This window comes from Phascolarctos cinereus, unplaced genomic scaffold (genome assembly GCF_003287225.1).
Source record: "Phascolarctos cinereus isolate Bilbo 61053 unplaced genomic scaffold, phaCin_HiC Scaffold_5;HRSCAF=322, whole genome shotgun sequence".
Taxonomy (NCBI): domain Eukaryota; kingdom Metazoa; phylum Chordata; class Mammalia; order Diprotodontia; family Phascolarctidae; genus Phascolarctos; species Phascolarctos cinereus.
This window is the reverse complement of record NW_027555958.1, coordinates 132121686-132139870: the sequence shown is the minus strand read 5'-3', so window position 1 is coordinate 132139870 and position 18185 is coordinate 132121686. Positions and strand designations below refer to the sequence as shown.

The window sequence follows — 18185 nt, the reverse complement described above, 5'->3', positions numbered from 1 at the left end:
AGTTATTGAACAAAACTACAGGCCATACAAGAGAAAAGGCTGGGTGCTTGACTTCTGAACATATACACAACTCGAGTGCCCCAGTCCCTGCCGCCCTAGGGTCCTTTGTGCTTCCTCTCTTCCTCTTCCGACGCCTTCCCTCACTACCAGCTCTGACACCCCCCACCACCACCACGTTACTTCCCTCCTGCGCCTCCCCAATCCCCCCCACACCCGCCCAGACTGTCCTCTGGGCAGGTTACATTTCAAGGCAGGATGAAAAGGGTCAGATTTCTGTTCACACGGTTAGAGCAGGCTCCACCGTGGGCTTGATACAAAGAGGAGGGCGGTGTGGTAAGACGGGTTTTGGGGGTTGGTTGTGGTGGTTGTTGTTGTTGCTTTGATTTGTTTATTTTTAAAGACAGCTTCACGCTAAGGCTGTCGATCCTCTCTCTACTCCACTAGACTCAGCCACGGGCTTTTTCCTTGCTGGAGCAAGCCCTCCTTGTCTCCGGTTCTTATCTCCTTCTCACTCCTTCCCCAGCTGATGCTTTTTCAGATCTGCCTCAGAGTGTTCTTCCCTCTCCGGGTTTCCTTGGTTCCTCTTCCTTCTACCTTCTAGTTTGGGTTGGGGTTGTGGATAGGTACTAAGTAGGTCAGGGAGACACCTGGGGCTGTCTATTATCCTGGGAAGAATGGGACTTAAAGGGGAAAATCTAAGGTCTAGGAGGTCTAGGAGAGAATCTTAATTTATTTTTCTCAGTGGCGGTCTAGGTTTTGTTTGTTTGGTTGGCTGGTTGGTTTTAAGGGTCTAGTAAGCTTCGTTTTGCGCCTCTGCACAACCTACACATAAAAATAAAAAATTAGCTTTAGGGCGGTAATGCCTGGGATCCGAAACAGGGGAAGGCGGGGGAACCCGAAGACTAACTTTCGGTCAGCTCGGTCTTAGCCATTCTATACGCAAAGCCGTATAGCTGATTTAAATAGTATTTTCAGTACTTGAAGAGTGAGGTTTGGAATTTCTTTCAAAAATAGAAAGTTTTGAAAAACGTGGAAGAAACTGGGCCAGAGCTTTAGAAAGTGATTTTTAAAATTGTTCAACCAAAAAAATCAGTTTAAACCTAAGTTCACAGACACTGCTTTCTCCCATTTTCCATTGCTCGATTCTCCCTAACCCTTTACTCTGTGACTTGCCTGCCCGCTCTTACTGAAAATCGAGACAACTACGTGGGTGTATAAGCAAAATCAAATTTCCAAAACTTTTCTAGCTCCAAGTATTTGGATTTTTCAGGTTCCAAGTAAATACTGAATTATCCATCTAATTTCCCCAGTTCTCCATGACACCAGGTGCAGTCATATCACTTAGGGTTACCTTCCAGTTTGCGAATACCTTCGCTCCCAGGGCGGGAAAATGAAAATGCAACCCCAAAAAAGCGAATGAATCACACATAACTAGGTGCTTTAAAAGACGTGGAAATAGAGTTAAGGAAGAAATTGAACTATTCTGTTATCGTGGTAGCTCTTCCGACCCGTTTCAGGAAATCTAGATTCCAGTCTCCTTTGAGCGAACCCTATGTTCCCAAATATTCTGAGCTGGAGAAGCAATGGAAATTTGGGGAGAGAAAACAAATCTCTAATAGAACAGTTTTAAGAGGATAGGAGGAAAAACCGTCTACATATGAGACTGCGATCATGTGAGCTTTGGAACCACGGATCCCGAGAGGGGAAGAGCCCAGAGGGCAGTCTCCCTTTTAGACTTCTGCCAAACACGCGTGCGCACAGCACAAACACACACGCACGCACAGAGCCACGCGTTTGAGGTTGTTCTCTAAACATAGCTCAGAAACTTTGTTTAGGACCGAAAGTGACCGGGGTGGGGGGAGTGTTGGGGGGGGCGGGTGCCGAAACCAAAAGTCTTGCACTCAACACCTGATTCTTAGTCTCAGCGTCAGCACAATTTCCCTACATCGATCAGAGAAATGCGGTAACACTCGCCCCGGGGTCGACCCGATTGCGCCTTTCCCCGCCCGCAGCTCCCAAGAACCGGAGGTGCAGCGGCTGCTTTCCCACGCTTGGAAACTACCCACTGGCTCTAGGCTTTCGCAAAGGACACCCCTCCTCCCAGTCCCCTTGCCCCCTCCCCCCAGTCCCCTTGCCCCCTCCCCCCGCCCCGATCGCCTCTCAGCCACCAGCCAATCCCAAGCGCTCCCGACTCCGAGAGGGGGCGGGCTGATGCTGCCCATCAGGAGCTTTTCGGTCCAATAGGCGGCGCCTGCGGGGGAGCCAGCCGCGGGGGGGGGGGTGGATGGGGTTACACCCGGGACAGTACGCGGGGGGGAAGGGGGCGTGCCTGGAGACTGGGCACTTGCGCTCGCTGGAGGTAGGGACTGCAGCGTGGGAAAGAGCAAACAGGAACAGACCGCTGCAGCCGCCTCCGTCGTGCCGCGCTCTCCAGGCTCTGCGCTACGCTGCAGACCCTCGAGGGGAGGGGTAGGGGGGAGAGGAGAAAAAGAAAAGCACCCGGGTGGGTATTTATTCCTCATTAGCCTGCCTTGTGCATCCCCCCGGTTCGCCAAGATGAAGCGACCTTGTGAGGAAACTACCTCAGACAGCGACATGGATGAGACCATAGACGTGGGAAGCGAAAACAATTACTCGGGGTGAGTGTGAGTAGCTCAGGTGGTGGGGAGACGAGGAGGGGATTCTTTCCATCGGGAGTTGTTCTAGGGTTGGCTGGAGCAGGGCAAAGAGAGATCCAGGTGGTCCCCTAACCTTTCAGCGTGGCCAAGGCTTTGTGGGAAACTCCTAGTGTGGGTGAGCATCTCTTGCGAAATCTCGGGGAGTATTTACCTCCCGGGCATCCTGGAGGAGACCAGAAAACTTGCCTGTGAAAGTATCCGCGCTTAGTTGAGTAGTGACGTTAGGGAGTTATATGGGGCATTGTATTGTTTTTGAGGACTTTGTGGTTTTTTAATCCTTTGGGGGTAGGGTGGAACACGAGGAAGGTGAGACGTTCTGTGGTTGTGGGAGATTTAATGAGCCATTGACTTCGAGGCGATGGATCACCTGTAGCTGTCATACCCCGTTGGTGACTTTGCAAAGGACTAGGTAAACTTCAGGTGTCCCAGCTCCTGAAGGTCCAGTCGGGAGCCCTTTCGAAAATGGGACTGTAGGAGCAAGAAAAACGAATGATTTCTTTTTTCTCTTTTCACCGAAGAGTTCAAAAGCGTTCACTGGAAATCTTGAGGCGATTTTATAATGTCCAGACTGGCTAGGTGGCGCTTTGTGGAATAAGCATATGTGACTGGCAATCCAGAAATAAAATGACCTTCTATTATAAGGGTGTTTTCGGGCATCATCGTTTTCACACGGGTATCAGCATGATTATTAGGACTGAAAAAGAGTTGGGTCATGTTAGTAGAAAACAAATCACCACTTCACATGACAGAGTTAACCTGGCATTTTAGTGCCAATGCAGGTCAAGTTATAATTGCTTCTAATTAGCATTCCCAGGAGCTGTTAAATTATTTACTTTCAACTAAGTGTCATTCAGAGGTCAGGATTCTTGCCTTTTGGAAATTACTTTTCTTTGGTATTTTCACAGAAATCCAAACACCAAAAAGCCAAAGTTATTTGAAAAGTTTAAAAACTCTTCTGTCCCAGTAGTTTTCAAAGTGTGATCTGAGGACTCAGGGTCTTTGAGGTCAAAACTTCTTTCATAATAATGCAAGATATTTTAATGATATTTTAATTTCTAGCACAGCGTACATGGATATGTTTAAACCCGTATAAATAAAAGCTTTTGGGGTCTTCAGTAATTTTTGAGTATATAAGGGACTAAAAACTTTGAAAACTGCTATCTGTCTAATCTTGTTAAGTGTTTCCCAAAGTGCAGTATGTCATAGCTCAAAAACGAGGCTGATGGTGAAGAAGACATTGAAGAAAAGGAGGAATGTTTGAGACGGGAGTGAAAAGGAAGGAGCAGGGCTAGTTATAGTGGAATTCTAAGACAGGAAGCAGTTCTGACCATCTTTTCTGAAAGGAAACAGCACAAATAACAAAAACAGCAAATTCATGAACATAAGTTGCGCATTATGACATCTTTGCACATTATGAAAAAAGAAGTGTCTTACTAATTAAGAGTGACTACAAAATGAATGAGACAGTGAATTCAAGATGCAGTTTCCAGACTACACTTTATAGGTAGGTTTAAACCTAGACTGTTTTTTTAAGACTGGAAGGTTTTCAACTACAAGTCTCAGATTCATTTTCAGAGTGAAGAAGATTTATCTGACCATTCCGCTTTAGTTTGATGCATGTGTGTTAATAACTTATTTGATTCACAGTGTTCTGGAAGTTAGGTACATATTAAAGTTTAATTTTTCTTGTGCTAAGAAATAAAATAAGATAGCTTTTGTTTATTTTAATAATTGGATCGAGTGACATATTACCAGAATGTGTCTGTTTGATAACAAGACTTTAATGTGACCTTTATTTTAAAATAGCCTTGCTTTTCCAGTGCCAGAGAAGGAAATGCCATCAGAGGTTAGCTGACTTTTGAAAAAAATCTAAGTGGAACTATGAAGTGTCTAAACCTACATACTTTTCACTAAGGCTTTCCATAATTGTTTCAGTGAGTTATAGGTAGAGGCTCAAAACAGTGTTTTCTTATGGCCTTGATGCCAAGACTATCCATTAAAAGATGTAATTCAAACCTAGAGAGAGAGACCAGAAGGCCTAAAAAGCAAAATGTGGTAGAAGTGAAGGAAGAGTTAAGAATAAAGGACCAAACACTTAGGGGAGTAGTATAATCGCTGAATATTTAATAGGTGGCATCAGGTACTCACAAGGAACAATCATTGTGTTATGTAGCACCTGACACATTCTTACTGTTTTATAGGCAAAGTACGGGCTCTGTGATTCGATCAAATTCTCCAACAACAACATCTCAGATTATGGCGAGAAAGAAAAGAAGAGGGGTATGTATACTGTTTTTCCCCCCCCTCTTTCTTTGATTTCATGAAATCAGTCTAACATGTAACTTTCTATCTTTCCACTATGTGTAATTTCACTATTCATGTATTCATAAACTTTCTTGTTTTGTTTTATTTCTTTTGGGACAGATTATAGAGAAAAGGCGTCGTGATCGGATAAATAACAGTTTATCTGAATTGAGAAGACTTGTGCCAACTGCTTTTGAAAAACAAGTAAGTTGCTTTCCTCCCCTCTTAAAATTCGTGTATGTACGCTCTCACAAACACAGATTCTCTCATCTAGTAATGTGGGTTCTTGTTAAAGCTCATTAAAATAATAGTGTATGTGTCCTGATCTGGCATAAAGCAGCCATTTCAATAAAATGCTTTGTTGTGGCAAAACTATTAAAAACATAATCCGTCATGAAGCCGAAAAACATTTCCATTCTTTTGCTTCTTTTTCCCTTAAGGGTAGGAGTGTTCATGCTTTCTCTGTTCTTTCTATGAATACCAGTAGTGGTTTTGTTTAAAAATGTGCTGCGTGCAGTATGCTTCAAAAAAGAATGAAATGTAAATTACACTTCTGTCTCAAATTGTGTTTTTTTATTTAAACACTTTTTCTTATTAAAAAAGACAGCAATCCCAGAAATAGTATATCTAACCCACAATCTTAAAATATAAACTGATTTACCAAGCCATTTACTTTCATTTTAATGCCTTGTTATTAGCCTGTTTGATTTGAAGCATCCTTTTAAAAGTCTAGTATGGTCAAACTTGACCACATAATTAACCATTTCAGAATAGAAATACACCTTTAAAAAATAAACAGCCCTTTGCACAAGTAAGAAAGTAGAGACCTGGTCAGTTTCAAAGCTGCTTGCTTCATGGCTCAAGAAAAAGTCGTATTTAAACTACCTATACAAATCTGCTGGCAGCACAGACACCAGAGAGCATCCTTCAAAGGACAGAAACATATGATGGAAATATTTTCAATTTAGTTCAAACAGGGTATGAGACAACAGTTATTTGTTCCATTTTATTGTTTACTTCATGAACACCACAAACATTATAATACAACCCCTACAAAGTCCTTGGAAAATACCCAGAAACTGCAATTTTGAGTTATTAGTCACTCTCAGTGAAACTACTTGTACCGTCTCTATGGAAAAGATTAACACTGAGAAAAAGTACAGCTTGTAATACCCTATTAATTATAACTCCTTAATGGGAGAAAAGTTCCCAAAAAGACACTTATTCTATATCTTGAGTCTTTCCATAAGGGGAAACATAATGTTAAAAAAGTAATTTTGATGAGGAATGCTTTGAATCCTTCTATGCTGTTATTAAAATATCAATTATCAATGCTTTTTTAAAATGTTCTGATTACTGAAAGTCTGTCCACAGTTATTAGAATCACTTGGTTTAGGAATTTTTTTGGTTTGTTAGATTTTTCTTAAATATTGACTTAAAACAACTTAAGCTTTAAAAAACAAACCTCTGTTCTCTGGCAGTAAGTTATTATAAACACATGGGTCTCACATTTGCAGAGTTTGGTTACCAAGAACAGAGAGTTAGAACTTGTCATAGTATGATTAGAAGAGTATTCTTTCATGGAAATAAGTGACTTGGGGACCCTCACTATGGACTGAGTTCTGGTACTATCCATTTAAAACAAGTAAAGCTTAGAAATCGAAACCAAATCTTAGCCTCTGTTTTGAAAACATAAGAATTTAATATGTTATACATTATCTATCCAGCTTTTGCTGGCAAGTCAAGCAGCCTTAAGAGATATCTGTGTGTTCCAGTGGCTTTTCATAGGTATCTTTACAAGGAAATAATTTCAACATTTTTAAATGTCTGAGGTTCCTCTCTGAAGGAGCTCACAGTCTGATCAAGAGGACGCATATACAAATAAATAACCAAAGCAAAGCAAAATGGGAGAAAAAGTATTTCTAATTAAACTATGGAGAAACTATCGCAACCTTTAAAAAATGATTCAAAGGTCCTTAAGAATTTAAAATATTACCCAGATTAGAACTGAGTTTTCCTCTCATATTTTGGATATTGATACACAGAGTGACACCTGCTGGTCAAAACTGAAAAGGGTTTTGTTTTGGGTTTTTTGGGTTTTTTGTTTTTCTTTCATCCAGGGAGGGACTTTGCTGATAAGGAACTAATGGATTACTTTAATGGCAAAATCATTTTCCCTTTCAGAGCCTATTATTTTAAAAAATTCATTTTTGAGTTATTAAAGTCATTAAGTCATTAAAATCATGTATACTTTGTATCGTATAATAATCGATAAGCCTGCAATATCCTATAATACTATTTTAACATCCAAAGTAAGACAAAGGACATTTTTTCCCAAGATAAAAAATAGATACAAAGCTTTTTATCCTATGCAACTGTACAGTTTTTAATTTGGTATTTTAATATGCATAAAAAATATATGACACTGTCAATATAGCAGATTCTTTTTTTTTTTGCATTTCATGAGGTGATCTCTTTTTTTAAAAATTAATGTATTTCTTTTTAGTTTTCAACATTCACTTCCATAATATTTTGAGTTCTGAATTTTCTCCCCCTCCCTCCCCTCCCTAAGATGGTATACAATCTGATACAGGCTCTACATATACATTCATATTAAACATGTTTTTATATTAGTCATGTTGTAAAGAAAGATTAGAACCAATAGGAGGAACCACGAGAAAGAAGAAACAAACAAAAAAAAAGCAAATAGCATGCTTCGATCCGCATTCAGACTCCATAGTTCTTTTTCTGGATGTGGATAGCATTTTCCATTATGAGTCTTTGGAAGCTGTGTCAGATCCTTGCATTGCTGAGAAGAGCTAAGTCTATCAAAGTCAGTTATCGCACAATGTGGCTATTACTGTGTACAACGTTCTCCTGGTTCTGTTCACTTCACTCAGCATCAGTTCATGTAAGTTTCTCCAGGTCCTGAAAGTCTTTTATAAGGTCAAATATTTTATTAGACCTCCAGTCATTCTTTAAAAGTAGATGTGGTAAGTATTACAAGCTATGGCATAGTATGAATAGTTCCAGCTATTCAGTGATTTACCATGAAGTCTGGTAGGCGTCTAAGATATATTCTGGGAAGAAATTAAACTAATAATGCTCTGATAGCAAGGAAAATTAAAACCATAACATTAAGTTCAGTGAAAAGTATGCTAAATTAGAACCTGCAGGATTTATAAGGCTTTATTATTTTTATTCTTCAAGGGATCTGCAAAATTGGAAAAAGCAGAAATACTGCAAATGACAGTGGATCATTTGAAGATGCTTCAAGCCACAGGAGGTAAAAGTAAGTTACTTTCTCTCTGTACCTTTTTTTTTATTTAAATATCGTAAACCCAGAGCTGAACAGTTTTTTAACATGCTGGTATAGGCAGTCCCAGATTAAAGCAGTGGAAATCAATGCTAATGACAGGATTAAACTCGTGGGAAAGGACTGCTGGAACAAAAGAAACACTTGACCCTGGGCTTGTGTTTGCTTTCATAACACTGTGGGAGTAAAGGCTTCATTCACGGGCAGCCCAGTCAGAGATTTGTTTGGGGCTTCAGAAGAGCACTGAAATCTGCATGGGGAGACAAAACAAACACGCAAACATCCAAACATAAACAGGAGGTTGGCGACAACCATTAGGCTGCACCAAAATTCTAATGCTAGAATTTGATATAATGTAGATATCTGTAAGGAAGTGAAAATTCTTTGTTGTTTTGGATAGCTTTTGTTTGATGCAGGGTGAAGGGGAGTAGAAAGCTATTTTAAATAACCAATAATAAACCTCTGTATTTCACACAATTAATGGAAATAACTGTTCCCAGGTTCTAGGCCCCAGATTTAGGTACCATGGGGAGTGGACTGGGCAGTGGTTTGATGGAGGTAATGGGAAGATGAGAAGGGAATACTTCTATCAGTTAGGGATCTCGTTTTTAAAAAGACCTAAAGGGCCTATAAACGGTCCTATTTCCTTACATGCACATCCCTCAGGTTTTACATATAGCCTTTGTATGACTGTTTCCTCTCATAGGATGTCCTTAATGTTTATTTTAACCACCTTATAAAGCCATTTAGGGAACACTTGTACAGTGTGATTTCCCTCAGGCCCTACCCTCCCAAGTAACAGATTGGTGTAACTGTAAAGGACAGTGGACAAAGTTTAGTCAGGAAACCTGGGGTTTAGTCCTATTATACCACTTATTGTGTGACTCAGAAAACTCACTTGAAATAGCAGTAAAAGCAACTGTACTACCCACCTCACTGAGCTGTTGTGGACTAAAGGCCTTTGCAAACTGAAGTGCTAGGTAATCGAAAAAGTAAGACCCGGCCTCAGACACTAGTTGTGACCCTGGGCAAGTCACTTTAACCTCTGTTTGCCTCAGTTTTCTTACCTGTAAAATGAAGATTAATAATAGCACCTACCTCCCAGGGTTATCATGAGAATCAAATGAGATAACTGTAAAGTACTTAGCACATAGTAAGCACCATTATAAGTGTTATTATTACTGAAGTTAGACATAATGAATAAAATTTTGATTTCTGTTTTATGAAAATGTAAGCCAGAAGTATAAGATATACCCTGTCTCTGTAGTTGTTCAAACAGAGGCTGGATAAACTGCTTATCAGGAATGTTATAAGGAGGAATCATGCTTTTAATAGGGGTTGGACTAAGGACTTCTGAGGTCCCTTCTAACTTTATTTTTACTGATGAACAATCAGCAAATGAAAATCTCTGACCTTAACAGGGCCAGATTAAATTAGAAGGTCGTTAAAACACTGTCCACCAAGCACCATACTAGATACCAAGAAAAATGCAGGATTTAGATTAAACAAAATCCTGCCTTCAAGGAGTTTACAGTCTAGTCTTAGGATAAGATGATACAATCACTCATAACCACAATACAAAAGTAAATACCAGCTGCACTTCCTTGAAATGTGGCTGGCTTTCTTATATTTGAATTATCATTTTGAGCCCTAGTCAGAACAGTTCTGAAGTTTGCCTCAAAAGAAAACATTTTTTTTATTCTGGTTTTTTTTCGGTGAGGCAATTGGGAGAGAACATGTATTTTTTTTAAAAGTTCATAGTGTCTGTTCATGGTAGGTAATTTAAAAAATAATTAGGTAGGTGGTGGATAAAGGTTTGGGGAAGAAATATGAAGTTATCATGTCTCTTAGTCGATAGAACATCCTTTGTCAAAGATTTTCAGCCTTGAGCTGTGGCTAGATTCTAATTTATTTTTTTAACACCTTTTTTTTTACTTCTGTCTGCATTTGGCATTTGTAATTTGTATTATTTTTTAGTTAACATTAAGAAACAGCAAACTGCTCAGGCCTGTAAGTTACATAATGAAGTATGATGTTGGAATGTGTTCAGTTTATGGCTATAAAGGAAAATTTCCTGGGAGTTTCTGGAATAAATTGTATTGGCCTATCTTCTATTTCCTTTGTAGCTATGAACAAGCTGAGTAATGTCAGTTTCTAAAGCCATTTGGGCTCTGTCTTATTAGAATAATGCTTCATTCTCTTGCCTCTGATTTATACTGCTCTGGGAGATTTGATCTTCTGACTTCGTTAACTTGAGAACTTAGAAGATAATGCACTTTCCATTGAGGGTTCTTCTACTTCAGAAATATCTTTGCTTCCTGATCTAAAATGTAATTTGTTAATAGCACTATTAATATGTTAGGGGTAATTATAGCTCTCTTTTGTACTTATCTAACACCTTTCAGTTTACCTAATTCAGGGGTAGGAAAACTTCAGCTTCAAGGCCACATGTTGCCCTCTAAGTCCTCAAGTTCGGCCCTTTGACTGAATCCAAACTTCACTCAGGGGTGGGAAACCTGCAGCCTGGGAGGCCACAGATTCCCCACCACTGGATTTATTAGCCATACATTCTTTTCGATAAAGTGTCTTTTTACCTCTAAATATGTTTCCAAGACTTCCAGACTTGTAATTCTAAGTATAGAATTTTTAATACACGGGACATGTATTTCTGCAAGGTGTTTTGGCTATAGAATATAATGGTCATAGAATCTTAAAGTCAGATAGGACCACAGAGGAAATCTAGTCCAACCCTGTACCTTGACAATAATTTCTTCTACCTCATCCCTGAAAAATGGTCATCTACGACCTTTCTAGTAATTGATATGTGTAACAGAATCCACAAAGGATTTCTTCTCTGTCGAGTAGTTACGAAAGATGACAGTTATATGTGATTACATTATCTCTTACATACCTACACACGTATATACATGGGTTCATGGAAAGATTTCATCCTGAGTGTGAAAAAATAACTGGAAATGGCATTAAATCAAGTTAGAGAGAGAGAGAGAACACTACTACATACTTAGGATCATAGCTCTAAGAGCTGGAAAGGACTGTTCTCAACCTTCATTTGTAGATGAAGAAACTGAAGTAGATTAAGTGCTGCTGTCGCACAAGTAATTGACACCAGAGATGAGATTTGAACCTGGGTCCTCTAGTTCCAAAGCCCATATTCTTTCTACCAACTCTAAAAAAATCTAAAAAACCCATTAAATATCTAAAGATTACTCTTTGAAACAAGTAGTGAACTTACCCCCATGTTTATTATTGCCCACTACTTTTGTTTTTCCTACATATACAGATATGTGAAGGAGCTGTGATTTCATCAGTGGGTAGAATTCCCAGTGTGGGAACCCCCTTCATCAACCCTGATCACTGTCTCCAACCTTAAGTTCTAGGAATGTGTTTGAGATTCATTGAGGTTAAATGATTTGCCTAAGGTAACACAGCTAGAAAGTGTCATTGGAGATATTTGAACCCAGGTCTTTTTGACTTCATACCTATCGCTATTTACTGTGCTGCATTGCTTCTGTTTTCCCCTATAGATGTAATCTATTCTACTTAACATATATTATGTTCTAATTAAAGGGATAGTTTTTCATTAACTGTAGCATAGTAGGAAGAACCATGGCTTTTACATTCATGGGATCATAGGTTTTAGAAGGAGTCTTTTGAGGCCATTGAGTCTGGCCCTTCTCATTTTTAAAGAGGTAAAGAAACAAATTCGTTGTTGGTAGAATTGTGAAATGATACAATGATTTTGGAGAGCAATCTGAAATCATGCCCAAAGAGTTATTAAATTGCCTATACCTTTTTTTGTTTTTTTGGTGAGGCAGTCGGGATTAAGTGACTTGCCCAGGGTCACACATCTAGTAAATGTCAAGTGCCTGGATGTGAATTTGGGTCCTCCTGACTCCAGGGCTGGAAAGTTATCTTCGTTTTTGGTTTTGGTTTTTTTTTTTAAGGCAGTTGGGATTAATTAGTACATATCAAGTGTCTGGTCTGAGGCCAGATTTGAACTCAGGTCCTCCTGACTCTAGGGCCAGTGCTCTATCCACTGAACCACTAGCTGCCCCTTAGCCTATGCCTTTTGACCCAACAATACCACTATTTGGTCTGTTTCTGGAGATACATAGGGAAGGGGGCGGGAAGAAGAGGAACCTCTATGTGTTCTAAAATGTTTATAGCAGTTCTCTTTGTGGTGGCAAAGAACTGGAAATTGCAGGGATGCCCATCAGTTGGGGAATTGGCTGAACAAGTTGTGGTGTATGATTGTAGTGGAATATTGCTAGGCTATGAGAAACGATGAACTCAACGATTTTAGAGAAACATGGAAAGAACTGCACAAAATAATGAAGAACAAATTGAGGAGAACAAATAGAACATTGTATCAGTAATAAAAATATTGGCGGTTTTTTGGTGAGGCAGCTCGGGTTAAGTGACTTGCCCAGAGTCACACAGCTAGGTGTTATGTGTCTGAGGGCAGATTTGAACTCAGGTCTTCCAGACTCCAGGGCCAGTGCTCTATCCACTGTGCCCCCTAGCTGCCTCTAACAATATTGTTTTAAGAGTAATTTTGAGCGAATAAGTTATTTTGATTAATATAAATACCCAGATTAACTATAAAGGACATATAAAGAAAGATGCTATCTGCATCCAGAGAAAAACTCATAAATAGAAATATGTATAGAATAATTTCACATATATATACCTATTTGTGTCCATCTTTAGGGCTGGGGTGAGAGCGAGGGAAGGAAGGAAAAAAAGACATTTCTGTGATTATTTTATATTTAAAAGGACTAGCAAGTTGTACATAATAGATTTGCAGTTTTATGTGCTGTCACCTTTTTTATTGTACTGTATTATAGAAATGCTTGTTTTATTCCATAAATTAAAAAAAAATTTAAGTAAACACACTATAGCACAGAGAATTTAAGTGATTTACCCGGGGTCATATAGCTAGTAAGTTTCTAAGGCAGTATTTGAACCCATATCTTCCCTACTCTTCTTCTTCCTCCCATAGTTAGAAGATTTGAGTTTCTGGAATGCCTTCAATAGCAAGAGTCTGAGCTTTATCCTATAGCAAATGGAGAACCATTGAAAGTTTGAGGAGTGGAACAGCAAATAAAAGCTTCCCTCCAGGAAACCTGATCTAGAAATGTATCGAGGGTCACTTGTAGAAAAGAGAAACTAGAGGCAGTGACTAATTAAGGGACCTGAACCACATTTCAAGCATGAGGTGATAAGAACCTGGGCAGACTTGAGACTATGATGACTTCATCAGGATTAAGAAGAATTATATGTAATGTAAAAACCAGTAATAAAATGTCATTAAGAAAAAAAGAAACTGAGGCCTAGTCCAGCTTTACTACTACCCAAGTGAACTTTGGCAAATCAATTAGCCTCTTGGCTTCAGTTTTCTCATCTGTAAAGTGAAGAGCTAGAACAGATGATCTAAGCTTCAAATCTTATGATGATATGACTCACCTTTGAGCCAGTTATGAGACTAATTTCAGGAGTGAGTGTGTGTGTGTGTGTGTGTGTGTGTGTATGAGTGTGTATATATATATATATATATATATATATATATATATATATATAATATATTATATATATATATATATATATATATATATATATATATATATATATAAAGTATATACACCCACTTACTTATTGGACTGTTCTTGGAAAAGTGCCAAATAAACATATGCTTAAGAATGAGCAGCATTTATAATAAAATTCAATGAAGTTAAGAATTCCATTAGGTATCTCATATTATTAAGCAGCCTTGTACTGGTTGGCAGAAAACCGATTAATATAGCTCTTCAAATTAGTAACTGAATTACACTTAAAAAAACCTCATTTTGTTTCCTCTGAGACTTTTTTCTTCATGAGGAGCGTGACAAGATGTTTTCAGTTTGCTTTTAAGTAACACAACATGTCAAGATGCGCTCAGAATTTTACTAAGCAGACACTATCCTAATAAAAGGACTAAAGAAAGTCCCCAGACTGTCAAAATGTATGTGGTGTTTAGCATGTAGGTTATAAAGCCCAACACCAGAAAGAAAGGGGCAGGATGCTATAGACAGATCCTTTAATCTTCAATCCATGTTGTGTGTAAAGGAGACAGAGAGACTAGATCTCTATTACCATGAAAAGGCCTGCCATGGAATTCCACTCTCCCACAGTACAAGAAGAGAGCGATAGCATGTTTTTTGAAGAGTCTGAAACATGAATGTTCTTAATTTCTTTTTCCACTGTGATATTTGGTTGCAGGAATTGTCGCATACTGTATTGCTAGAGTTTGTTACACGTGTAAATTACCAAATACACTTTTTAAAAACTTCTATAAAACTAAAAAATACAAATAACTGTTCTAAGTGTTTAGAAGGAAGAGATTCTAGCTAAATCTGAGCAAGGACAAAGTGGAACATTGGCTGGTATTTTTTGTTTCTCCTTTCTCACTCTTTCCCTCCCCCCCCCCTTTTTTTTCCCTTTTTCCTTCCCCAATTCTATCTTTCAGGTTATTTTGATGCCCATGCACTTGCCATGGATTTCATGAGCATTGGATTCCGAGAATGCTTAACTGAAGTTGCCAGGTACCTGAGCTCAGTGGAAGGTCTGGACACATCGGATCCCCTGAGAGTTCGACTTGTTTCTCATCTCAGTACCTGTGCCTCTCAGAGGGAGGCAGCCGCCATGACTAGCTCTATGGCCCACCACCATCATCACCCTTTACATCCACATCATTGGACAGCTGCTTTTCACCATCTTCCTACAGCCTTGCTTCAACAGAATGGACTGCACACCTCAGAAACCACCCCTTGTCGATTGTCCACAGCGTCAGAAGTGCCTCCCCCTTCCCATGGCTCAGCTCTTCTCACAGCTACTTTTGCTCATGCCGACTCTGCACTTCGAATGCCTTCCACGGGCAGCGTGGCTCCATGTGTTCCGCCCCTCTCTACTTCTCTCCTGTCCCTCTCTGCCACTGTCCATGCTGCGGCTGCAGCAGCCACAGCAGCTGCTCATAGCTTCCCGCTTTCCTTTGCCGGGGCATTCCCCATGCTCCCACCGAATGCAGCAGCAGCAGCAGTAGCAGCTGCAACAGCCATCAGCCCACCTTTATCTGTGTCAGCAACTTCCAGTCCCCAGCAGACAGGCAGTGGAACCAACAGTAAACCTTACCGACCCTGGGGGACTGAAGTTGGAGCTTTTTAATATTCCCCGGAAGCTTTCTACTAGACTTTTGGCAATAGTAACTGAATGTCCTTCATTTCAGAGTCAGCTTTAAGGCCTGCACCCTGAAGGTAGCAGCCATGACAGATGCCTGAAAAGCCATCAAGAAACAAAAAACACTGTTTTTAGACACAGATCTCACAAGAAGAAAGGATATATTGCCTGTTTTCTTCTTTGTTTTTGCTTTAGGCATCTTGTTAACTAACATCAGTGAGCTTTTGAAAATGTCACATTCTTTTTACCGTTTAAAAGTTTATGAGGGAAATATACAGATTCTAGAGATAATCTTCCAGCTACACATCTTCATGTTTGTGGGTTAGGAAAGAAATACTCCATGGAATTCTCCAGAGGCTGGATGAAAAAGAAAAAACCACGATTTAAAGTTTCATAAGTGCCTGAGCTATTAAATATTTTCTTCATAAAGGAATAACATTGCACAAGAAAAGAAGGTAGAGAGGTATGGGTTAAGAAATGAGAAGGGAGGGAGTACTGCATTAGGCTGCAGACATTTGATACATTTCTAGAGAAGAGTGCACTGTTAAAACCAACAGATTTATTTAGCTAAAAGAGGTTTCTGAGAAGTAATTTTCAGGTTGAAAGGCCTAGTTTTATCTTACCTAGTTTACTTTCTTTGTACAGACTTGCCAAGTGGTGACATTTAGCATAGCATTGGTATAAGCAATTATCCTATCAGTGCTTGGATTAACAAACAATTCAGCACCACTTGCAAGCCTTCAGGCGCTTTTTTTTAAAAATTGGCTTAAAACGTGGTGCTTCTTTATTAGTGCACCTATGTGTATGTAACTGCCTACTGAGTGCCCACTGGAGAATATTTGATTCATGCCAATACAAAAAAAAAAACTTCTTTGTAAGATGTTAAATTAACTTATTTAGTTGTATTTGGACTATTTTTATATATATTATATATGCTTTTCATTGCCTCCAGATAACATGCAAAATTTTTCTGTCACCTATGAGGGAGATTGTAATTTCTGGGGACAACAGATGATGAGATGGGTAGGGAGCATTAGGAAAAGAAAAGGCACTATTTTTTTTCAAGTTGCTCTTTCCCAAATTCACCAATTTCATTTGATTCCAAACCAAGATGAATGTATTCAATGTCATGCCAGTAAATTATTTTATGTCCATTCCCAGACAAATAGTGCTACACAATGGTGTTTTGGTTTGTTTTTTTGCTTTTGTTTTATGACATAAAATAATCTCTTAATACATTAAATCAAGCACGTGAGATTTTATGTTTTGGAAAATAAAGACACAGCGTGTATTATGCACTTGATTTCTCTGCTGTGTGGAGAAAGCAATAAACATTATGAGAATGTTAAACATTATGCAAAATATACTTTAAAATATTTGTTTTAAAAATACTGTACCTAGTCTTTGTTTTTACATTACTTTGTAACTTTTTTCTATGCAAAAATCTTTACATATCACTAATTAAATGAATTCCTTTTTTGACTGTTGTTATGGATAAATTGAAATTGTTTGCCACTGCAGAATGGAAAAGCTTAGGTAGATTAGAAATTAGGCCTAGTTTCCCAAACAATCTAAGCTAAGACTTTTCCTCTTCCTAAATCATTTTAACTCATTTTTATTGTAATTTCTTGAACCTAAAACTTCCAAGCCTACCTGAACTCAGGACAGCATTTGTTTCCTAGGCTTCTAAATTTAGCATCACTGATATGACAGTATTGTGGAGTATGAACTGATTGGTTCTCTACACTATTATTCCTACCTGTTTTTCAGAAAAAAAAAGATGTGTGCTAGGCATTTCTTCTTAGAAATAAATTGCAGAAATAAACCTAATAGAAATAACTTAAATGCAGTACTACAAAGAATATATCTAAAATCATGTGTCTCAAAGGTCATTTGTAGAGGGGTTTTTTAATATGCATACATACACAAAAGACGCTATGCTTCCCTTTTGTGCTTTTCTGAAAAGACACCGTAGAACCATAAAAATATCATTGTGGGTTTCCTTTCCCTCTTTGCTGCATTGAAGCCTGGGAAATATATTACTGATTTCAGGGAAATAATTTAAACAATGCAAAAAGTGAATAGAATGAAGAGGGTTGTTTCTTCCTTTTTATTTCTATCTTTGCTAGTAAGTACACATCAGTATATCATCTTTAGTTTTTCAGGTTCAACCTAGTATTACTAAAGTTTCCTAACATCTGTACCTGGATCCATCCATTTTCAGAATTGGTTCCAGATTTATGTTTAACCCAATTGTGGATATGATCTAAATTCAAGTCAACAAACATTTCTCAAAGCACTCCTTGCCAGATACTCAAAGGTGCAAAAAAAAAGGGTGATAGTGGAGGTGGGGTGAGGGGTCTGCTGTCAAGAAATTTAGTTTAATTGGGGAGAAAACATGCAAACAGTTTTGTACAAACAAGACATAAGCAGGATATGTTGGACATGATCTCAAGAGGGAAGGCAGTAATATTAAGGGAAACTGATACTGGTTTCTTGCAGAAAGAGAGGTTTTAGCTAAGATTTGAAGGACGCTAGAAGGTAAAGATGGAGAGAATTCCCAGCATGAGAGACAGCCAGTGAAAATGTAGTCTGGAGATACTTGTACAAGGAGCAGGAGAGTGTAAGAAGACTGGAAAGGTAGGGAGGGGTCA

The 18185-nt window shown here is 38.8% G+C and overlaps 1 protein-coding gene across 4 annotated transcripts; it reads left to right on the top strand.

Annotated features, from left to right (window-relative positions):
• The first annotated feature begins 224 nt into the window (after nt 1-224).
• On the top strand, nt 225-17018 carry HEY2 (hes related family bHLH transcription factor with YRPW motif 2). 4 transcript variants are annotated; one of them, XM_020986983.2, is made up of 6 exons: nt 225-333; nt 2557-2639; nt 4880-4958; nt 5103-5186; nt 8193-8274; nt 14825-17018. In XM_020986983.2, exons 2-6 carry the CDS (start codon nt 2557-2559, stop codon nt 15517-15519), a joined length of 1023 nt encoding a protein of 340 aa, XP_020842642.1. In that variant the 5' UTR covers nt 225-333; the 3' UTR covers nt 15520-17018. The 4 variants fall into 4 exon arrangements, with proteins under 4 accessions (XP_020842642.1, XP_020842641.1, XP_020842640.1 ...); XM_020986982.2 differs by having other exon boundaries at nt 2526-2639; XM_020986981.2 differs by lacking the exon at nt 225-333 and having other exon boundaries at nt 2335-2639.
• Nucleotides 17019-18185: the final 1167 nt, after the last annotated feature.